Genomic DNA, 25423 nt, shown 5'->3' on the forward strand with positions numbered 1-25423 from the left:
TTAACTGTCTGCATGGTGAGCTTGAATGACCTCCTCTTTCTCTTTTAATATTCTTTTTCAGATCGTCTCATGTTTTAGTTCCAAACTCCCCTTCTGTCTTCATTTCTTTTATCCTTAGTCTTACCCCAAATCAGGCAGTTTCATCACCGCTGCTGGGAGATTCAAAGCCGCATTTGTAAACCTGACAAATTGTCAGAGACGCCATGCCTGGCATAGACACAGGTAGACACCCATTTTAACTATGTTCACACACACACACACACACACACACACACACACACACACACACACACACACACACACACACACACACACACACACACACCACACACACACACACACACACACACACACACACACACACACACACACACACACACACACACACACACACACACACACACAATCTGATTTGCCATATGTGGACTGTCTATCCAAGTAATACTGGATGGACAAAAACAGCTGGCCTCATATCAAACCTGCAAACATACACACACTCACGCACTTACTTACACAGCGATATTATATCAGGAGTGGAGTGGTTTGTAGGAGAAAATCAGGTCATTGTACGACTCAGTGTGCCTGTGTACATGTGGATTCTAAAGGTATTGAATGCATATGTAACAGTTTTTATTTTTGTGTGTCTATATATGGGGGTAGGCATGTGAGAGAAAATAAGTGCATGGAACTGAGTGGGGAAAGACTCACAGTCGGCATCAGCGAGGAAGAGGAAGCTGAGGAGGAGCAGGCCTGGACTGGCCGAGTGCATCATGGGATATGTCGTCACATGCATGCTGTTTCCACCGTGAGCTCACTGTCTCACTGAACAACAAGACGATAGAAACAGGCCCTCACAACCTGGAGAGAGAAAGAAAGGAGGTTAAAAGAAATGCAGTCATTAAACACGTCCAAATTAGAGAGTTTCAGATATAATATAGTCCGTGCGCACACACATACACACACACAAACAGACACACACTTGAAGTGTGTGATTCCCTCTAGGCTTTACACTCCAGTTATGCAGCTGCCTCTCCTCTTCTCGCTTCATTAGGACCATACACTCATTGCCGGAGGTGTATTTTGGTGTGTGTGTGTAAAAAAGAGTTCACAAAGTGGCTGATGAATTTCAACTTATGGCAAACATTTAGCTTTAAAACATCAGTCAGCTTCTAAAGTTCACTTTTTATCTCCGAGCAAGCAACTGATTCATTTGTTTCCGGCTTTAGTTCGTGCCCTACACATCTCTGAAGCAGACTTCAATACAGGATTTCTATCAAATGTAGGTCAAAGCGGCATGATTTCATATTACTGAAAAGGAAAGAATGGCTTTAACATGGAGGGGTGGAGAAGATTGAACAAGGGATTGATGGCCGACGGAGAGATTAAAGTGGGAGGAGACTGATCTACTGGCTACGTTGCAAACAGTGTTGGGTCAACATACAGCTCAATGTCTCTATCGCTTCATCCTTACTTCCGTTCATTTTTGGACTCTATCGCTAGCTATTCTGTCCCGTCTCCATCCTCTTGTAACTTTTTGCTGTTTTTGGTTTACTAAATATTCACAATATTTCTTCCTTATGTCTCTCTTTCTAGCAGTCATATTCTTTGCATTTTCACTTTCTCTCTCGGTAACTCTTTCCGTCCAACTGTCTCTCTGCCATCTGCAGTGCCTGGTGTTAAGTCTGGCATTAGATGAGACAGGCGTCACTCTGTGTCTGAAATCTCACAGCTCAAATCACATGGCACAATGGGACATGGCAGAACACTGCTGCTGTCCAGAGACTGACAGCAATGAGTGAGAGACGGTGAAAATGAGCAGGGGCAAAGAGAGACGATGCTTACATGTGTAACGTGCGTCTTTGCATGAATGAATGTGGGGAGTGACACTGTATGTGCGTGCATATGGGCTAGCTCATGCATATGGTGATGCCTCTGTATGTGCATGCATGTGAATATTCCCGCTGACTGCCTGTGCTGCTCCAGCGTGAGTATCCATGTTGCAGCTGTGTGGTCCTGTGTTATGCATTCGTGCATGTGTTTGTGGGCTTTCCAAAACTGGACAGAGTCATCATCAGCAGCAGTCTTAATCCTCTCCACTCCTGAACAAGCCATCAGATTAAAAAAGGCAAGGGGGGGGACAAACTCTAACATCCCTGCAGCCAAGGCAGCAAACAACTAAACCCACACTGGATTTTCCACTTGGTTTGGTCTGAAACAATTGCTTTGGGATAACCTAGATCTCTCCCTGCACAAATGAAGTCCTGTGCACTGTGATTTGGGAACCCAGCCATGCAGTTTACTGTAGCTTGTGCACCCATCCAAAACACAGGGAAATTATAGTTTCATGTTTTATTTAGTTCTGGATATTAGACCTCAGTTATATTTAGATTTGAGGTTTCAAGGGGCAATCACCAACTTTAACTTACTTATTTTCTTTCTTATTTTATTATTATTTAAAAATCTTTTATATCAGAGTTTTACTTTAGTAGTATTTAACAAGTTTACTGGTCTTTTTAATCAATATATTTTCATTTTGTGTTACTTATTTACCCAGCCCCTTTACTATTGTACTGCACATTTTACTGTAGGCTAATAGTAATGCTGTTTCGATTGCATACAGGTACTATCAGTTCTCCAAGGGACCATTATTGTCATACTCGTCTAATAAGCCACATTTGTGCTGCAAAATATATATCCCTATTAAAGGTAGATTACTGTTTAAAATGGCATCTATCCTGGTTTGTTGGTGTGTGTGGGAATGTGTGTGTGGCCACTAATCACTATGCCTGTTTCAATGTCACTGGAAAAGCCTGCATTATTTAGTATCTCACTTCACAGCATGTCACATTAATTAAAAGGCTAAGATAACGGGGAGAGAAAGGGATGAGTTAAAGGTGTGGGGAGAAAGGAAGTAGAGTGGAAAATAGAGCAATTAAGCAGAAAAGAAAAAGACACCGGATGGAATGAAGAGAAAAATAAGTTAACCTGAAACACACACACCCAAATACACACAGACACAGCCAGGTAGTCACCAGATTGTTATCTAGGTGGCTGTTGTTGCTGGTATTACGGTGGGCCTAACAGAAAGCCTTCCTCGGAGCCTGAGTTTCTGCCACTGCTGTGGATCACTGTCGCTCTAAGCCATTCATTTACATTAGTCCCTATCACTCAATTATACACCGTCTGTCTGGCCGGGCCTGCAGCGATCAGTCACACTTATCTCTGAGATAGATTCTGACAGAACAAAGACAGACGCAAACAGTGACAGACTGGCTTATGTTTTTTCACATGACAGACAGAAGGACGCATGTCAATGGGGACGAAGATGAGGAAGGAGGAAGATGATGAAACAGAGGAAGAAATGAGAGGCAGAAAAGTTGGTAAGTGGGACTTAAAGAAATGTTTGGCACTAATAATGTCATAGTTATCCCCTTAAATATATTCATAATGCTTAAAACCGATGATTACATCATAAAGAGGCAACGTTAAAAGCAATATTTATTATAAATGGTCATTGCTTTAATGGGAGGTTTATCGGATTAACAGCTTATTTAGTTTTGAACCATAAAGAGGGTAATTTTATTTTTAACACATATACATTTGCTGGTAGTTATTACATTATCATTTCACACTGAGCGCAAGAGACAAACAAATGATCAGGACATGGAGCTGAAGTTTCTAGTTGGGGAAGACTTGAAAAAAGAAGTGTAAAAATAAAAGAATAAGATCCAAAAATGCAATGAAATAAAAAAGAGGAAGTGTGGGTGGTGATGAGAGAGAGTTGAGGGTAGACTACAAAGCGAAGGTGCAGTACAGCTCGAAGGGACGTTAAGAAGGATAGAGACAAAAACAAAAGACAGATCCTAAAAAGCATCGCTTAAGGCAAACCGTGTGCCATGAAAAAAAGAACAATGACTATCCTAATTTGATTTGATATTCCCAAAGCTGAGCCACCAAATGTAATTAGACATACTAATTAACTTATTCCATTTGGCCTGTTGAAACAGTGGCACACTGACAGAAATGTCAATGGAGAGACAATTTGTATTTGTTGCATCATAGCGCTACACGAATAAAACAAGATAAGCTGAATGGAAAAAGCACATGTTGCATCCTCCTTCTTTTCCACAGAGGATGGTGGTAAGCTTCAGTTGTAAAAGTTTCCTAAAACATTGATGCGTTTGGGCAGACTACATTGCCAAGGAAATAGATGTGTTTAATACAAGTCTATGAGATGCAGAGGCGGATTTAGGATTGTAGGAGATCCGGGGCTTAGCCCAGGAGTCGTTGGGTTGGGGGGGGTGCAGGGGTACAGTGCTATTTTTTATAAGTGGGGGGTGGACCGAACATCCTTTAGGGGGGTCGTCGCCTCCTCTCGGGGGGTCCGGGGGCATGCTCCCCCGGGAAGATTTTTTTTAAATATTGAAGTTGAAAGCATCAATCTGGTGCACTTTGAGAGCAACATTAACCCTACCTTAATAACACCTTAAAGCGGACAAAAGGCACTGGAGAACACTCATTAACACCCTTTAATGAAGCAAACTAATGCCTTAACTCACTCAAATAGTCGTTTACTTATTAAGGTGTAACGAATGTGCGTAGAGTTTTAAAGGATGCGGATAGTCTCACCTTGATTCTGGCGCATTGCTTATCGTTTTATAGATCTATTCTCATCCACCATCTTTGTTTGTGACGTAAAGAGTGTAAGAGTCACGTTTCTGAATCGGACACTCTGAGTGGATGCAGTCAAAGCCAATCGGAGTCTGATTCAGAGGGTTGCCTGTCAGTTCTGTTGTTATACGTACTGAAACGAGAGCCGGTATAATTCCACGCGTGAAAACAAAATAAAAATTGGAATACGTTATTTTAGTGTCTTAAAAGTAGACTGAGTTATGAAGGGTTAACGTTACATCTTAGGATAATTTTTAGTCATGTTCTGTATACATACTAACATATAAGGGTATACTTAGTGTGGTTACTCCATGTTTACTAGCTATAACATTAACGTTACATCACTCTTTTTCACTTCTTACTCAGTCAGCCAGAGTGCAGATATCACCATTAGATTAACAAACCTGAAACATCATCCATTTCTTGACTGCTGGTGATGACATTGTTGTCAGCTGCTGATACTGCTGCTGCTGCAGCTTGTGGCACCGGCTGCTTCAATGACCAACCACTGTATACACTGTATTCTCAATATTTGTGTGTGTTGACATGACATTTTCTTTGTTGAACCACTTCTTTTTTTTGTATGAAAGTGAATCAAATGCTGGCTTTATGTAGGTGAACAACTGAAATATTCATCAGCAGTATTTTCTACAGATACATGTCCATATCAAAATGCTACAACTTCCATTCATTAAAGAAAAAGCCTTTCAATGAACTCCCCCTCCCTCTGGAACTCCTTCCCCAGTCACATCCGAAAGACTCTTGCTTCCTTCAAAAAAGCCCTGAAAACGCACCAATTCACTCTGGCTTTTTATTTCTAATTATCAGGTTTTTTCACTCAGTCGAATAACAAACATTTTCCTACAAATTGGCAGCCTTAGAAGAATGCGATTCGACATGGATGTCAAGTCTGTTGGTGTGTAGGTGTGTTTGTTCTTTCAAATCGGCGGGGCGTGGCAATGAGAGTGCCCTATAACAAAACATATGCATAACTTTGAAACAGATTTATGTTCCAGGGTTCATGAGTTTCAACCAAATTCAAACTAATGAACTGATGACGAAAGGACTGACATGGCTTCTAGACTGAAGAAGGGCATACAATCTGGCAGCTAGTGCTGTTAGCAAGGACTTTCTCCACCTCAACTTGCTCGTCCTTTCTTTAAACTGTACTATATCCTTATTAGAGATGTGCACTTCCTATTTGACACTTTGACTCCAGCTAGTCCTAAGTTATAAAACAATTTCATGAATGGGTGCTTAGTGTAATTTGGCCAGCACTAGTTTCTCCCCGAAACACAACCAATAAATGTAGTTTATATGAAAGGGCATTGTAGGAGAAAGGGCTGCTACATCGTTTGCTGAAGACACTTAGCTGTGAGAATAAATGACCAAAAAGTAGTTTTCAGAGGTAGATGGAGTCCCAAAAACTCTGAGTAGTCATTTGAGTCGGGCTTTTAGGACACTGGCTGAAACAATAAATCAATAAGACCAACTGAGAGGAGAGGAAGGGAAAATGTGATTGATTGAGATTAGGGCCGTATATCTGTGCTCAACACATCACTTCCTCTGGTTCCCCAAACACTCCATCTCCCATCCCTTTCTCCCATTCACTTTAATTTATTCCTCCCTTCAGCCTGACTCACCCTTTGTTCTACCTCTGTTTTCCCACAAATCAGTTTCTCTGAATGTCTATTTCACAGTCTTCCATCCTATCTCCAAAGGCCTTACAAACTGTTATTTATTTTCATACTTTTCGTCATACCTTTATCTTGTTTCTCTCCTGAATATGAGGGACTGGAAAGTCAATCAAATATCTTGTGTTGGCGTGTTATTATATTACCTTGAATTCAGAATAGGAAATTCACAAATGCTTTATACCATAGCCGAGGTCTAGTCATCTTAGATAGTGAGTCCAGCTGCCATTACCATCCAGAATACATAATTCATTTTGATTTCAAAGTTCACTCAAAGTTCTGTTTCTCTCTCTGTTCTTTTTCCTTGATGTTTGAATAAAACCTTTTCAGTCCAAGAAGCCTTTTCTTTTTCAGCAGCAAGTCACATGAAACAGGCCTGGTCCCAACACATAAAAGATGAAAATCCACATTGTTAAGACATTGCTGAATAATGGACAGACCTTGACAATGGCAGCGTTTGTGAGGCTGCCTGAATAGATTATGTTGAATAGACTTGTATCTATCATGGTAAACACGATTTAACCGATGAGAACAACCCCAAGACAACCGCTTGCATCAATTCACTTCAGCAGCGGTAAAGCTGATAAATATTTTGTTTCTTTTTTTGGCCTCAGCAGACAATGGCACAATAAAACATTCCATCGACTCACTGACTGCCTGTAGACTGCTGCCTTGAGGCATGCAATTTGATTGCATCAATAGCTGATCTCTGATTGTGTCGGTTATACAGAAAGTAAACATCTCTCCCACTACTTCTTTCCACCTTTCACTTCACCTTTTTGTCTGACGTTCTCTGACTAAGCCGCCAAAGTGATCAAAGACCTGTTTAACATCTCTTTAAGCAGCCATGACTTCATCAGCACTTAGCCAGTGGGTGGTTTCAGTTTTCCCATTCTGATGACAAAGTGTCCTGGGTAACATAGCTGAAGTGCAGGCTGAACATTTTGAAAACTGTGCACTAAGTGCTGAATGTGGCCAATCGAAGGGCTAAGCCAGCTGTGACTAACAGGCCCACGCTGGGCCTCTATTGGACCATCTCTAGCAGCCATCCATGATATTGAGAGAGCAAGAGGTAGAGGGAGAGAGAGCGCAGGAGGGAGGTACACTGAGAGGAGTGGAGTTGAGTGGATTAGCAGGAGGTGGGGGGATGACAACATGTAATTACCTATTTACCCAGCCCTTAGTTGAAAACCTCATAGAAGGCTAATTGAGCGGTGCATTAGTGAGAGGTTTGTAAAGATAGCAGCAGGACTGCACAGGGAGGGAGGGGAGAAGTGAGAGGAAGATGAGATATGAGCACCAGCTGAGGGGCAAAAAGGTTAAAGAGAGGGAGGCGGAGGCTGAATGGTAGAGTAAAAAAGGATGGGTGGGGAGAAGGAGAGAGTGAAGTTATGATTTCACTGTAACTAGGGCTCTAATGCAAGCTATTGTAAGTAAGTAGAAAAAACAAGATAAGATCTGCAGTAAAATGTACCTTAATCATTTTCAAGTCTATTTTCAATAAAAATGTTATAAATGAGGGAGTTTGATAACATCCAGCATCTTAAAAGGTGAGGATGTCCTGGACTGTTGGCTAAGAAAAAAGAATCAACTTAAAGATGTCCCCTGTGGCAAATTGTGTAGAACATTTGTCACTTTTTTCTTGATGATCCACAAAATCATAAACAATTGAAATAACTGGCAGATTAATTTGAAAAGGAAAATAATTATTAATTGCAGCCCAAGTGCATTCATTGAGAATAATGATCCGCATTATAGTGCTAAGTTGTTGATGTGTTCATGTTAAAGGTGTATTTAAATGTTTTGAATCGACAAGGTGGCTCTACATATTTCAGTCTGCTGGGAAATTTGAACTATAATGTAGTAAAATACTTCATAAAATGGACTGGAGTAAAAGGCTTTGGAGTAAAATACCAATACATAAAAACTGCACTTATACTCTGCTATGGTTGTGCATGTGCGCTTGCATGTGTATTTGTGTTTCTTATTGTGACCATGATACACTCTGCCTCCAGCGGCATACAGTAGAAAGCCTTTAGTGCTGGGGGAAAGTGGCACATCGGAGGCAGTCATCTCTGTAATGTGTTTTAGTACATGGGTGGATGAAGGGAAGGATAGAGCTATGGATGGATGAGCCTGCAGTATGGTTATGGTGTGACATGCTGCACATACTACTGTGGGCTGCAGGGCTGGACACACACCGGGACGAACATGTGTGCTGACATAGATGCACACGCACACGCACACGCACGCACACACCTACCGATCCAGCTGGCTGGGTGACCTCCACAGGCAGGTGGAATACACCAGTAATAATTTACAGGCCTTGAGCGGCTCTCACGTCAAATAAAATATGGATTTCCTATAGACCAGAAGCATGCTAAACCTTCAATAACTGTACCTTTTATCCACACAGTGCTCCAGTTATAACCCATCTCCCACATCATTTTCTATCTTAAACCTTCTTGACTGGGGCTTCAATAGGTAGGGGCTCATCAGTGTGGAATAGGCAGTGAATCCCTTTCCCTTCCTCATTTCCCCCTGAGAGGAATGCATTTAGCAGAGCTCTTAAGCAAGAAGTAAGCATGCACCCGTTCACATAAACAGCCACAAACACATACAATGCCCCGCGGTGTCTGATTGGACCTCCTGTTTTCTTTGTCAGAGGAGGAGAGGAATGAGGATGAACCACGCAGCAGTTCATAAACCCTGCTTCATGCATTCATTGAATTCCACAGTGCACCACAAGTCAAATGATGGCCTTCCAATTGTGAAAGAAAAACACTTTCCTCTCCATTGAGCACGAAAAGGACTCCTGACGTATGCCAGATAAAGACGAGCTCTGTGGGAATGTAAGAAGCCACACTTCTTTCACACCTCCTTCAAGGTGATTTCACATGGGCAAATTAAAGCAAAGCCTCATCACTTCTTTTCATCTATTGAAGTGCAAGCTGAAAAAAATAACCTTACCACAATCTATTGAAAACTGCAAAAGTAAGAAGCATTTGTAACAACACATGAATGGAGCCAAAAAGAATTTGACAAGTCAACTAAAAAAAAATAGTTGATGAAAAAAAATATGCGAGCTCTTGAAGGTCAAAGGGGAGGCGGTGGACAATCGAGCCAAAAATACATTTCTTGATCAATCTTCTCCAATGTCATGTTAACAATGGCTCAGAGAAAAAGGATGGGGTTACACAACCTTTCTCCTCAAATTGATTTTGGCCAGCAGAGGAATGGGGGTACATGAGAATGACTCAAAATAACATGCAGGGAAATGCAAAGACGCAAACACTATACATGGATTTTTGTATGACTGCAATGTTTCCTGCAGTGCATGGCAACATACAGTAGAATCCTTGCCAAGTGTTTAATCAACCATAACTATCATAACTAGAGAATGCAATTCCTGAAGAAATTTCTAGTGGGAATGCTTTATGCTGAAAAGCTGACGCTAAACTGCTATGCTGAAATGTAATGTGTAAGAAGAAAGTGAAGAATTTAGATTGAAATTATACATGACCACTGGGGGCTTGAATGTGTGATGAGAGAAGAAAATAAAGTAAAAAGGCCACGAAAAGCAGCAGAATATTTGAACTGCAAACTTTTGAACTAACTTGATGGTGAATGATCTGTCGCCATGCCAACGGCATTTGATGACATCCCATAATACGCTTAGATGCGTTGATGGCTGCATCGTTACCAAACCTGTGAAGTTTTGGGCCATTTAGAGCATTTCCACTGAAGTTATGAGAAAACCGTGTTTCATGGCGATCATTGTGTTACCATGGCAACAGCATTTGAAGAAATCTCAAAACTGTCCCGTAGATGTCTTCACGACTGGACTGTTAGCACACGTGAAGTTTGAGCACTTTTTGAACATTTTCATAGGAGTTATAGCGACATCGTCTTCTATGGCGAGGGATGCGTTTCCATGGAAATGGCATATGATGAAACCCCATAATTGACGTAGAGCTGTTGAGGACTGGACCGTTAACCATTATCTGAAGTGTGGTGCTGTTTTGACCCTTTTCATAGGCGTTACGACAACATCGTGTTTTATGGCGAGGGATGCGTTTCCATGGAAACGGCATATGGTGAGATGTCAGATTTGACGTAGCGCTGTTGAGGCATGGAGAGGTGATATACAGGTGAAGATTGTGGGACGACCGGACCGTGTCCATTGGAGCTACAGCAACATCGTGTTTTATGACGAGGGATGCGTTTCCATGGCAACAGCCTATGGTGAGATCTCAGATTTGGCGTAAAGCTGTTGAGGCATGGACCGGTGATATACAAGCAAAGTTTGGGGGACGATCGGACCGTGTCCATTGGAGTTACAGCGACATCGTGTTTTATGGCGAGGGATGCGTTTCCATGGAAACGGCATATGACGACACCCCATAATTGACGTAGAGCTGTTGAGGGCAGGACCATTAACCATTATCTGAAGTCTGCTGCTCTGAGCATGTCAGTTGGAGTTATGCCATCATCATGTTCCATGACACAGGTGTTTATATTTGAGCTAACGACGTGTCCAGAGATCAAAGGTTTCCATGGTGATCAAATAAATGTGGCAAAGGCTCAAATTTGTTGAACAACACATTTGTAACAGGTTTGTTAAAGGTGGGGTAGGTAAGTTTGAGAAACCGGCTCGAGATACACTTTTTGTTATATTCCATGGAATACTCTTAACATCCCGATAGCAATGCATATCTTAAGTGCTTTGACAAAAAATCCATAACAAAATGTCATCTGTGGAAGCCGTAGTACTGTAAAAAGCACGACCAATCATTTTAGCCGGCCCGGCTAAAGTAACTGGATGGCCTACCTGCCTGTCAGCCTTCCATCTCGTGCACAAACTTATCTTGTGCCCTCATTGGTCATGTGCGCGTTCGTGTGTGTTGGAGGAGGGGCTCTGTAAGGAAGTGGCAGTTTTTTTCCGGCTGTGTATTTTCAAATTATAGCGCACTCGAGCTGGTTTCTCCAAAGTTACCTACCCCACCTTTAATTGACCAAAAAATATGAACAGTTGGAAGATTGAAAATGGGATTATTATTTGTAGGTAATTGAAAAGTAGAAACATTTAGAAAGATGTAAACATTGAAGTTTCTATTTTAGAAAAGCTGACGCTGTAGTGCATCGCTGGTTTTAAAAGTGATTTATAAGAGTCATGTTTAAAGATGTGCAATACTTAAAACGTTTATAAAGATCCTCTGAGTGTGTGTCATTAGTTAGCTGATAAAATGTTAGGGATAAAAACCTTGACATATTGACTACAAGAGCTTGAATCAAACAAGCAACCTTGTATTTGAAAGATGAACTGACATAGCAACAGTCGCACGTGGTATATAAGTGGAGTACTTTAAAGGGTTCATGAATAGAGGGGACTTGAATGTGAAATAAGAACAAGAAAAAAAAAGTCTAAATGCATGAAAAAGCAGCAGAATATTTGAACTTTAGAACTAAAAGCATACGTCACCAATAATGTCTAAAATATGTGGAACATGTTGAAGTCAGTATGAAGTCTCCATCAGACGGAAAATAATAGGCTGAGACAGTCTGTTAAACTCCAGTGACCACTGTCACTACCCGATCTGCATCCCTGCCCGATCTGCATTGCGCATGTGCGAGATGGTCCGCCATATTGGACAACTCCGCAAGGCAATCAAATAGGACACTTGACATCTAGACGGCTGACCAATATGCAAATATGCTTTGCGCATGCGCAAGTTTTAAACTTAATGTTTAAAACGATTTGCATTGCATCTGACAGAATGAAGACTTTTGTATTTTACAACAATTTGAGAGAATACATGTCTAAAGGTGATTACTGATCTAATAACAGAGATTTGTTCTTGAATCAACTTTTTTATGGAAAATCTTTTATGTAATTTTAGTTTAGTTTAGTTTATTTTTTATTTATTTTTTCGAGCGTGTAAAACCAAAGAAAATACAAATGAAACAAAAGATGATACATACATGATACTGTACTATACAAATGAATGCAATAACAAAACGAAATATTTAATTAATAATTGAATAATCTGTAGTATCATTGTCTGATATCAATAAACAACAAAGCTTTAGCTAATTACACGTCCGAAAAGGGGTCGGAAGAAGTTTGCACTTATTTAATCCGACCCCTTCTCTTTTTTAAATTTAATTTAATTTTAAATTAAATGAAAGACATTCACAGTTAATGTAATTATATATACATTATTAATGCCATACATTTTTGCATGCATTCACAGTAAATATTTATTCAGTATGATAGCTGTCTAACAGAAGTTAAATCAATTTCTCACTTATTCTGACAATGTACTTAACCCCAAATAAAAGAACCCAATAAAAAGAGTTGTTAAATAATAGTGAAATCACGTTGTAATAACAATAACGCATCTCTCTCGTTTTTTTTTTTTTTTTTTTTGTGCTTTGCCAAACACCACTATGTCAAGTGTCCTATTTGGGTTGTCGTACGGAGTTGTCCAATATGGCGGACCATCTCGCACAATGCAATGCAGATCGGGTAGTGACAACCACGTCATTAGTCTGCTGCTCTAATTATGTCAATTGGATTTATGACATCATCGTGTTCAATGACACAGGTGTTTATATTTGAGCTAACGACGTGTCCAGAGATCAAAGGTTTCCATGGTGATTAGTGAGAGGAAAGCATTTTCATTGTTCTGAATGAGAAATAAACCTGTTACATGTGAACGTTTTGTTGAAGAACCGTAACAGATATCGGTAACATTTCAAAGCGTGAAGCATGTCAAGGAACTTGAGCATCTGAAGTGTACTTTTTGTGTACTTTCGGGTTAATAATGTTAACCCGGCTGCTGAGGTGGGGAAAGGTGAGGCTGAATTTACAATGGGTTTGAATGGAGACATGTTGAAAGTTGTTGTCACTTCATGCCCTCAAGAGGCATTTTGTTTAATTATTTTGCTTCATTTTTTTTTATCTTTCAAGCTACGAGATGTTTTCCTACGTTTGTCATGAAAAATGATGTCTCAGGAATGTAGGGTTTGGGAATTATGGCAGGTTTAAAAGAAAATATGAAGGCACAATTAAATCTGTCCTCCACTCTAGCTGTGACATCACGCACTCTCAAATCTGAAGAAGGCCTCTTTACCAAGGTCTGAACAATGTTTAATATCTGTACAAGTAAGAATCAGATTTTAATCAGATTCGTGTTACACGAATAATGTCAGAAAGATGTGACATTTTAAAGTTGGAATGAGGTTTCTGAGTGAAAGTATGAATATGTGAAGATATATCTACGTATGTGACACGTAGATATATCTTCACATATATCCATTTGCTGCCACACAGTGTACACACAACCTTTTCCATTGGTGGTTACTTTAAATGAAATATGAAGTTGCATGTCATAGAAGGACAGAGAACTGAAAGCTGGGGTGAAGAAGGAGAGGATAGAGACAGAAGGAAAGAGAAGGTCTCATCCCTTCGAGTTAAAAAAGAGACACATGACAGAGAGGAGGAGAGAGAGAGAGAGCTAAACCCACTTCCCCTCTGGCTCTGTAATTAAGACTGGGGACAATAAATATGTAATGGGGGCTTTTTCCACCAAGTGCGGCTGCCTCTCCTTCTTGGAGATGGGACCGCAGGGAGACAGGCCCAGGAAGAACGACTAAGTACATTGGTCATTAAAAATGGATGCAAGGAACACCGGCCCTGACTGGCCCCGTCAACCAACCACCCAGAATGTTGTGATGGGAGTTGCCGTGGTTACAGGGCTCCCAAATGGTCCTTGGTTGTCAGGGTGAATCAAATCAGACATCCGCACACTAGAGCCAGCGACTCCACACTTCCTAGGCTCGCTGCTGCTGGGGGCACCACAAACTCAATGATGTCATTGAGGAAGGAAGTTTGAATCTGAAGTGTGTGTGTGTGTGTGTGTGTGTGTGTGTGTGTGTGTGTGTGTGTGTGTGTGTGTGTGTGTGTGTGTGTGTGTGTGTGTGTGTGTGTGTGTGTGCTGTTTGAGGATGTGTGTGTTTGAAAAAAAAAACTGAGAAGGGAGACAGGGTGAGCAAGACATGACAGGAAAAAGAGATGGAGATGCTGACATGATTTCCCAAACAGCTAAAAAAGTTCTGGTAGCGTCTATCAGAGCTCCATCAGACTGCAGCATGTTATATAACAGCAGGACGCTTTTTTGAGGGTCCATCAATTGGACTACTGTAGCGTTAAACTGATTTTCAAACAAATATGTCAGAGATTAATCTATTAGTGATGTACATTAGTGCAAATAGGTTTCGACTTTTCAGAGAGAAGTGAAATAGAGAATAAAGGTAGAATATTTTTCAGAGAGAGCACAGTGGTTCTTGAGATTTTACTTAAAGCAATAGGAGGTATGTTTTTATTTTCTGGTGTAGAGGTATATGAATAGATTGATGTCTGTATCAAATCCACCTACCATTGCCTCTTGAACTCACCAATTTAGATATTATGTCTAGTTTGTTTAATCTGTAAAAAAAAAAAAAGTGTGAAGATGCTACTGTGTAGAATTTACTCATTTATACTAATGTATACCTTTTTAGATTTTTGTTTTGGTTCATGGTTCAGTTGGACTCATAACGTTGCAACTAGGATCCACCGTTTTACATGTCTACAGCTATGGGCCTCATAGAGCAACATTAGCTCAACTTTCTTTGATATTTTCTGTTAAGAAAAAAAAAATATAAGTCAATTCAGATTTTCAATGTTGTCTTGGTAACTGGGCCCTAGCAACATTTCAATCGAGGATCGAAACAAAAATAAAAAAACATTCTTGTTGCTTCCTACACAAGACCCAAAAAGTTAATTTGCAGGTATTCCCTCTGAAATGTAATAACGTTTAGAGTAGTATGAACTAGAACTACTGAAGTTAATAACAAGTACTTTAACATTGGACTTAAATATAGTACTTGAATGGATGGGGCGAACTTGAGAAAGCACTAGACATACAGAACATTGTGGGATTCTCCCTGTGTGTGTGTGTGTGTGTGTGTGTGTGTGTGTGTGTGTGTGTGTGTGTGTGTGTGTGTGTGTGTGTGTGTGTGTGTGTGTGTGTGTGTGTGTGTGTGTGTGTGTGTGTGTGTGTGTGTGTGTGTGTGTGTGTGTGAGTGAGAGAGACTCAGTTTGATCTGAAGGCCTCAGAGGAGAGAAGCCCTGTATGGTGATGTATATCTTATAATGGCTAGCGACAGCAATGCAGAGCCTGTCTTACAGTAGGGAGGACTGGGGGCCACGGAGAGAATACTGAGGAGGAGAAGGGGCCCCATGGGGAGCTTTCTCTCACACACAACCCTTCATACTCTCACACACACGTACACAGACTGATATGTGACATGCAGTGCAGTAGACCCATCTTCTTAGTTGGCCATAACAAGATACTTCTATGATGAGAAAGGCTATAATGTTGCATATTGGTACCACACACACATGTAAGAGAAAGATTGATGTGGAGAAGCCGCTGTCTATCAGAGGGTGTCCTCGTTTCTGTGTTGCACTGATGCTTAATGATGTGCTTTATAGCATGACACTGCACCATTGGAGGGGATTTAGGAGTCAGGGGTCAGGGAGAAAGCCTATAGGCTGAATTATACCAGCAGTGAAACACACAACACATGTACTGTAAATACTCTCCACTCTATAAACTATTACCACAGAAGAACGACAGCTTCCTCGCTTTGACTGGTTGAGCCGTGCATTTCTTGTGGAATTTATTTCAGGTATAGCTTAAGAAAATAGGGCTTATGTTTCATCCAATAATGTGCTGAAACTGAAGCTATAAGATGTTACATTTGTCGCATTATCAGTGTCAGTGCTTGTTTTTTCCAGGGTTAGCGATGAGGGATCACTTCATAACATGCAGCAGCTGCATCCAGATATTTTAAAATGCTGCACCTTGAGGCTAGAGAGTCAGCTGTTTGATGTGCAGCTCATGGTCGTTCAAGATACACATTTTTGCAGAGCGGTTTCTAAAGCCACATATATCAGGAGACCAAAGATATGAATCAATATAAACAATTCAAAGCCTTTTACAGCATGCCATCATATCAATGTAATCTATACCATGCAAGAGATTAGAATACTTCATGGCAAAAATGAACAATTCAGCTTATCTAATGCAAGTCTTTTGCATCCATTACATCAGTTTCTCATCATAGGATTAGCAATGAATGCATGTCAGTGCGGTTCACCACTTGTTCATTAACACAATATTGCTCTGTCCAAGTTGGCAAATATAATTGTGTGTGTCATTGGGAGCCAGAAAAAAAGATATTATAATCAATGAAGGACTGAAGTAAAACAAACATATTCTATTAAAGGAGAAGGTGGTCACACAGCCAATCATAAAACGTAAATCAAAATATGTATGTTTTTTCAAAATATGTTGTCTTCATTAAAATCAATTATGGGTATCGGAAATGCCCTTCAAATTAGCAAATGTCATCATCTAGCATCCAGCCGATGAACAATCGTTTGCAATGTAGCTTCGATTTTTGGTACAAAACTTGTATTTTGCAGTATTTTTGTCTAACTGAACACTGCAATTGCTGAATGAAGAAGATGAGGCATCTAGTTGGAACATACTGTACATAACTGCAACTGTGTAATAGATTTAAATCATATATGTGTTGTATCCCTTCATACAAATAATGATTAATCTCAAATTTCAGTGTCTTTATGAATCAAAGGGACAGAATGTCTCCTCACTCACCATGTTGCACTCATGTTTGACTCAGCTGGGGGATACATTGTAAGATCATGCAAATGTGTTCAATTATATTGTTGAAATGCTGTATTTTGTATTGGGTGGGTTTTGGGAGTTTTGGTCCGCATGCTTTGTTGCCGCCTGAACAGCTTGTTCGAAATCCATGTAAAGCACTTTGTGACGTTGTTTTGAAAAATGCTGTATGAATGAAGTTATTATTATAATTATAATTCCGTTGCTTCTCCATAAAGAAATGTTTCTTGTGCACTGGACATCTCTTCCAAAGACACTCTTTATAAAGACCAAAGTACTCCCTCCCTTCTTGGAAGTAAACAATAAAATATGGCTCTTATATAACAAAATACAAACTTGCCTCAGATAAACACTAATATATTTATTAAAAAACAAGAGTCATAATCATAAATGGACATAATGATCTAATCTGTCACTTCCTCAGAGTCTGATGGGACGATACATCAGCAGATGAAAAGTAATCTATCACGGAGCAGCGGCAGGTTATGGCAGTGTGTTGATGGATAGGAGATGTGGATGGAGAGGATGACTGAGTTGCCCTTGTCAGAGTTACGAAAAAGGAGAGGGGAAAGGACAGAGATGGGTGGTGGTGGGGTGGGGGGAGATGCAACGAGACCAAAATGTGTTCTGAACAGACTCGTTTGTCACGCCATGTCATCGAGGGACATCAAGGCAGTAAACAGCCTGTGTGTATATACAGTAGAAAGTGTGTCAATAAGAGTATGCTTCTAAATGTGACACGGCGTAATGAGTGTTAATTAACGCAATGACTGCTCACGAGGAAATACAAATAGCTTACAGGAAAAAAAGAAAAACAATGTATAAAGTGATTCCCTATGTGTGCGCTTGAGTTCCCATTCAGGCGCTGGTACATATGTGTTGTGGAATCTCAAGCATTTGACCCCAATCTGTGTCGTTGCATTATTTATAGTCCGATGCCAGCTTCTCTTTGTGTGGGTTTTTCAAAGCTTGTCTGAGAAATTGAAGTGTGGGAAAAAATGAGTGAAAAACAAGGATAGATGACAGCGCAATATGGAGTATTCCAGAAAATAGCACTCTCTTTCTGTACCATTTTTTTCAACTCTCTCACTATTGGTAAACAACAAATCACATCAAAAGCAGTACGGCTAATTGATTGCTTTGGACCTTTCTATAGTTTTTCCAAAAGAGTTTAAATAGTTCGGCTTATAGTTAAAGCAGAGCAGGATTTTACTGGAAAAGCAGTTATCACACATTGCACCACTGTACACACCATGCACAGCCCCCTCTCTTTATATCTGACACACACACACAACACCACACACACACACACACACACACACACACACACACACACACACACACACACACACACACACACACACACACACACACACACACACACACACACACACACACACACACATCAGTCCTCTTCCCCGGGCCTGATGGCAGGGCAACAGTGTGTATCCTCAGAGACCTGCTGGGACAAATCAATGCCAGCAGCCTTCCACAATGAGCGCCACCATTTTACTGGCTGCCACCCAGCGCAGCAGAGGACCAGCTAAATAGTCTATGAGGAAAGCAGAGCGGCATGGCTAGGCTGCTTACAATGAGCACACGCCACAACAAGGACAAAATATCGCTGTGTTGCAGTGTATGTGTGCGCTGGGCCGCCAATTTGTTGAGCGAGCTTGATGTATGCTCCTTGTGTGGTTGTGTGTACTTGTGTGCATACATGAGTGGGTCAGTCCATTTAGCGTAAGCAAGCTTATCATACACTGCCTGGGTTTTTGTATGCGTGTGTGTGTGTGTGTGTGTGTGTGTGTGTGTGTGAGAGTGATAGAGTTTGTGTGTGAGTTGAAGCCAATATGGAGGGTTTGTAGAATTTTAATCAGAAAGATGTAGCTTTGCATTTCTCATTCGGATGATTGTTCTGTTTCATGCGGCATACGTTAAGCTTTCCTGCACACACAAACACTTTATCTGTCATTATGTCTCTCTCACCACACACACACACACACACACACACACACACACACACCACACACACACACACACACACACACACACACACACACACACACACACAACACACACACACCACACACACACACACACACACACACACACACACCACACACACACACACACACACACACACACACACACACACACACACACGCTGCTGGCATGGCAGAATGTTTTCTAATCGGTGAATCATCATATCAGCCAAGAAATGTCAGATTACGTTATAATCCTGTGTTTTAGTGCCTTTAACTCTGTGCACATGTCATGGTTTTGACACTGGCCTATGTCTGCCTTTCTTTGAAAAATGGAGACAACACAGAAGCCTGCATTAACACACACACGGAAGAAAGAAAAAACACCCTCGCACACATGCACACGTTCACTGGGGAGCAACAGACAGTTTTCGGGTCAGTAGGTGGCAGAGCGGAGGGAAGGGGATCAATCAGTGCTGTGTCTGAATTCTGAACCTGACTTATATATCAGGATGTCACTCAAAAGAAACAAACTGCTAGCACAACTGAGGGCCAATTACATTTATATAATTAACTTATTTGATGAACAGAAGCTGCTTATTAGGCTCTCACTGTGTCTCCTTAAATGTCTCACATAAAAGCAAAGACTTTGTTTTATAAACAAATTAAATGTTCAGTGTTGGGGGTTTGAACAGCAAAACAAAGAGCTAGAGCTGATGTAGAGGAATTTGTTGCGTGTTATAACTTGAAATAAGTATGAACTAAGTTTTTTTTTATTCATCCTGGCAGCACAATTCCTTTCCTTTTTTTCTTCATTTTGTTTTTGTTTGCTATTTACTTACTTCCTTTCTTAGATTTAAAAAAACGGTAAATGATCAAAAGGAAGACACAGAGACACTGTGACACCAACCTCAGCGTCAAGATATATTCTGCATGCATCGGAAAGAAGTAAAAAAAGAACACAGGTCCATTGAAAGACACTCCACAGTTTATTGATGTTAAAGTCGAGACAGGAGCAGAGCCCGTCTGTAACTCTAGAAGACAACCTTGTTATTTTCAATAAACCTATTACAGGAGCTTCTTATGAAAGGCACGGGGGAGGCCGGTAGTTGGTTAGGTGTCTCTTTGCTTTGGCCGGGAGATTCAGAGGATGCTCGGGGAAAATGATGCCAATCTCTACACCAGGGGATGTATTAAATGACAGGTCTAATTTAATATTGCAATATTGAGAGACCTGCTAAGGCACTTCCTGTGTCTAAAGGCCATCCAGGAATGGAGTAGTTGTGGAATAGCAGAGTAAGGGGTTTGGGATACATTAGAGAGGAAAGGAAATTATTTCATAGTGCAAGTTAACAAGGTGAAGGATGTGCTCAGTATGCAAAGACTGTCTGTTGGTATGTTTATATATAATGCATTGCCTTGTCTTAAGATATAACTACACTTTACATTTGTATGCATTAACCACTGCATTACCACCAAGTTTCCACAAAGAGACGAACAACGTTACACATTTTCCAGAGCAGACCTGCTCTATGTTGAACAAAGTAACAAACAATGTATGTGCGCTAACACACGCCGACACGTGCATTCTCAGAGTCAAATATATAAAACACGTACACTGAATCGACCAGATACAGAAGGACATTTCAGGTCAGATTGGTGAATTTGTATTCAAGCCCGTGGCATCCAGTCATCTAAGGACAGAGCATATCTAGTCATTTCAAATGTTTGGTGCTTGTAAAGAGATTATTAATCGTCATGCACACACACACATGTGCGCATGCACAGGGATGGTCTTATGTAAGGCAAGGCAAGGCAATTTTAGACACACAAGCGCTCGCAAATGCCAGAACGACACAGCTATACTCAAATCCGGCAAACCTTTAGGTTGGAGGTCTGTCTTCACTGTGGCCATTACACACAGGAAGTCTTCGCACGATCAAGACTAACAGTAAAGGCTGAGAAAAACTCCACACACACATATGCACACACACAAATGCACACACACACACGCACACCATCACACTCATCACACGTCATTTAATCCCAGGTGCTTTAGGGAGGCTGAGGGAAATGGGGATGCAGAACATAATTCCTGAACACGAACAACAAGAAATGGGATTTGTGTTGGGCTCTCAGCCCTCCAGAGAGAAGGACAGGGGAAACGAATAACAACAGGATGAAGGATGAATGAAGGCACAAAAGAGAAAGCTCAGCTCAACAGTCTTATCCTGATTCAATAGGCAAAAACAAACAAAACAGACAATCAAAGTAATTAATTACAAATCTACAGACAAACAGTGGTGAGGACTAATCCTGGACAGGCAGAAAAATAAGAATCTGTGAGAGACTAAAAATAATTAATGTGTGGTCGGAGGCATTTTAAAGCGTCCAGTTCGTGCTTGGCCATGGTGTTGTATATGGAGAGGTTGTGAGACTGGGCAAAGGACTGAAGCTCTGCCATGGTAAAGACTCCCACAGAGAATAAAGAGCAAACCCTCTTGACTCATATAATGGACTGGAAAATGCCTCGTTTTAGCTTGAAAAATGTATCTGTTTATATAAATGTCTGTTTTTCTACTCCATTATTGAATGATATGACAAATAGTGACTCATTCTGGGTTCAGATGAAAGGCTTTTGCGTTTATTGTTCTTAACACCTTGAGTGGTCTTGCTCTTTCCAAGGAAAACAAATGCACTGACAGATCCTTCTCCAGAGCCAGCAAAAGAGTTTCAAGGAGTTCACAACTGAATAAAGTCGATGAGCTCCACCTACAGACATCTTTTCAACAGAATTCTACAAAAAGGGCAGCCCTTGACATTTGACTGACACGTCATCTATGGGAAATTCCCGAACAGTGACCGCCTGCGCCATTGATTTAGCCCAAAAGTTTGGGATGACTGCCAATTGAAGTGAATAAAGTTACATATCCTGTCGCTTCAGAAATGGGAGCAAACACTGTCTGAGAGCCCTATCTTTGGATCTGCACGCAGTGGAAAAAAACAACCCATGACAGCGATTTCACAGACATCAGCTCAGTTTTACTTCTGCGTCGATGGGACAGTGATTAAAGGAGTGAATAATCAGATGTAATGCAACCACGTGTCACAGAGGCAGCAGTGTGTGGAGAAGGAACGAGATAAGAGAGGGCATAAGAGGATGGGTGAAGAGGGTGAAGCCAAAACTAAAGGAAATGAAAATGTATGAGAGGCCGTCTAGCTCACAACTCATACTTGGTCTTACAAACAATATCAGAATCTCACATACACCATTCAACTCTTTTATACATATAGCTAAACACTTTTAGACGCACAATCATACTCTCTTTCACACACTTTTGTCTGGGCCATAAATCAAACTTACTTACATACCAAACTGTACTTTCTTAGAAACACTATTATTCCCACTTAGAGACAACATCATACTACAATATAATACTCTAGTAATGTATGCAAGATAGAAAACTTTGTGTGTGAGAAAGAATGATAGTGTATATGAGAGAGTAATTGTAGTATGTATGAGGGTATAGTAGTGTGTGTGTGTGTGTGTGTGTGTGTGTGTGTGTGTGTGTGTGTGTGTGTGTGTGTGTGTGTGTGTGTGTGTGTGTGTGTGAGAGAGAGAGAGAGAATGATAGTGTATGTGAAAGACAATGCTTGTGTTTTTGAGAGCTTATGACAGTTTATGTGAGAGGACATTGTACTGGTTGTGAGAGTGTATACTTCAAAAGGAAGTCAGGTTGATCCAACAGGAAGCCAGTTTAAATATTCATTCCTTGACTGGTTTACAGCCTTGAAAACAAAGCCTGAAGCTGCTCAGAGCACTGCTAGCTAAATTTGAGCTGCAATAAGAACTTTTGTTATTAAAGTGGACCTATCATGCTATATTTGAATAATATATAGTAGGGCCATACCTATACAAAACATGTCTGTGAAGTTTTGTTTTCAAAATACCAAACAGATCATGCATTTTAGCCATGCCTCATTTCGCTCTATTTGCTCTATTCAAGCCCTGTCTTCACAAGGGCTGATTCTGTGGCAAATGAGCTGCAGCTGACCACGCCCCCCTGCAAAGGAGGGGAGCGAGGCACGAGCGTCATGTTACCATGCTGTTACCATGCTGTTACCATGCTGTTACCATGCTGTTACCATGCCACGCAACCTCTCATTCCCCTGATAGGTGGAGAGTTGCCCATATAGGCGGAGCACCCCTTTTCTGACGTCAGAAAAATTCAAATCTGTATCAGCTCCGTTGCAGCCCCGTTTTTAGAGATTTGGGTATGGAGGAAAAGAGAGAGGGTTGTGATTTCTGACACTTGGTGAGTTCCCTGACACACCGGGGACACATATTCATGTATAAAAGACGTACAAAAGTGCATTTTGCATGATAGGTCCCCTTTAAGGTACACAAATTCACCATCAACTAGTTGTTAATTAACATGCATATTAGCAGTATATTGGTCATTAGTCATTATAAAACACTTATTAATGCCTTATTCTACATGACCATATTCTACAAGTAATAGGCCATTAGTTGAGAGTTTTTCCTCAATAACCCTCTAATTGGTGCTTATTTATTGCAAGTAAGGAGGTTGTTTGGTCTTAATATGCTCAATATGGGCCTAATAAGGCAGTAGTACCACAAGAATAGTAATGCTCCCATAATAACACTTAACAAATATGATCTATCCTTATGTAACAACAAGACATGAAACTATAAGTGTTCATTAAGTCTAAATAACTCAAAATTAGGTATTTCTATTCCCTATTTTAAAGTGAAGTCTTGTTCATAACCAATAAGCTAGTAGTTTGACTCTAATTGACCTGAACAGGTTCCCTATTCTAAAGTTGCCTCCTCTTCACACTTTGTAAATACATTATAGCACGCAACTACTGAAATGAACCTCAACAGCACATGAACAAAGTAGGCACACGTTGAAATATCTGTTTTATTAAACCACTAAAGAGAGGTTCAGATACATACCAAAACATGTCAAGTTTCTCCAAGGCTGAGAACACATACGCAGCCTGTATACTACTTAAAGGAATGGTATGCTCATGACACTAATTTTTAAATAATTATCATCCGATAAAACAGACCAGTCTCTGCCAGTCTTTCTTTTTTTTTTTTTAATCCGATGACATTATCAGTGATTTTAAACTGATTAATTACCGAAATAACATCAACACTGTGGGCGGCGCCATTTTACCGGACGTGACGTAAACCATGCGTTTGGTTTCGAGGACACGTTGATGTTCATGTTATTTACTGTAGTTACTCTCTTCAAATATGCCTCATTGTATCGCGAAACATTGCCACAATTCTGATAGGAACAATCCACGGAATGCTCGGTTCCATCTGTTGCCAAAAGGTAAGCGTAGGAAGTACGTTCGGAGGCAGTGGCTAGCGAAATGTGGCCGGCCCGAACCGAAAGATCCACAGGCGCATGTATGCAGCGAACATTTCAAGTTTCCGGACGACTACTCTGAGAGTATGATAAAACATAACATGGGATTTATTGAACAACCATTACTTAATGGAGATGCAGTACCATCGGTCTTTCTGGTGTCATCACCGACCAGGACACCAGTTCGGCCAGTTGAGAAATCGCCCTCTGCAAGTGTGAAGCGACGGAGGACCAGAAGTAGTGCTCGGAGTAAGAATAAGGTATGTTATAGCGCATTTCCATTGCAGCGAGTAGCCCCGTTTAAACGTCCTTTATCGTCCAGGCCAGGCCAGTTTTTGGTGGCCTTTCCATATAGCGTAGTACCGGCTAGTGGGTATTTTCCCCCAGTTTTTCCGGCCCCATAAAATCGTGGTTCTAGGGCCAGGGACAACGAGGCTGATTATGCTAAACTAGAGAGGGAATCGCTAGCAAGGGTGGTACTATATGCATACATATCTAGTAATCAAAATCATTGTATCTACTAAGTAGCACTAAGTAGGCTCGAACCTGTATGGCTGAATTCCCCCATCCAATCTCTTCATATTGCTCAAAACTTCTTCCTCGGCTGACAAGTCCGAACTCAAATACTATGCCATATTTTCGTGTGTTTACAAAGTGAACGCATGGATGACGTCACGACCATCACGTGACTACTGAAAATGGGCAAAATGGCAGCGGCCTGACGGAATATACAGGTTTTGATAAAAAAGAGCTATAAAATCATTATTTACCGGGGAATATCGCTGATTTCTTCAGGGTATGATTTAAACATAATGTTTCACTAAATACTGAAGTTTTGATTAATTATCTAATGAGTGGAGCATTCCTTTAATACAAACTGATTTTTAACAGAGTTTATCTATTTGTGATCATAC

At 40.7% G+C, this 25423-nt stretch overlaps 1 protein-coding gene across 1 annotated transcript in view; it reads right to left on the reverse strand.

Annotated features, from left to right (window-relative positions):
• ptprdb (protein tyrosine phosphatase receptor type Db) overlaps nucleotides 1–25423 on the reverse strand; it is a 165327-nt gene that overhangs the window by 62816 nt on the left and 77088 nt on the right. The window contains 1 exon segment of the mRNA XM_034203321.1: nucleotides 709–858. Coding sequence (XP_034059212.1) covers nucleotides 709–793 — 85 coding nt within the window. The 5' untranslated portion in view covers nucleotides 794–858.

The sequence above is a fragment of the Gymnodraco acuticeps genome, unplaced genomic scaffold, assembly GCF_902827175.1.
Source record: "Gymnodraco acuticeps unplaced genomic scaffold, fGymAcu1.1, whole genome shotgun sequence".
Lineage (NCBI taxonomy): Eukaryota > Metazoa > Chordata > Actinopteri > Perciformes > Bathydraconidae > Gymnodraco > Gymnodraco acuticeps.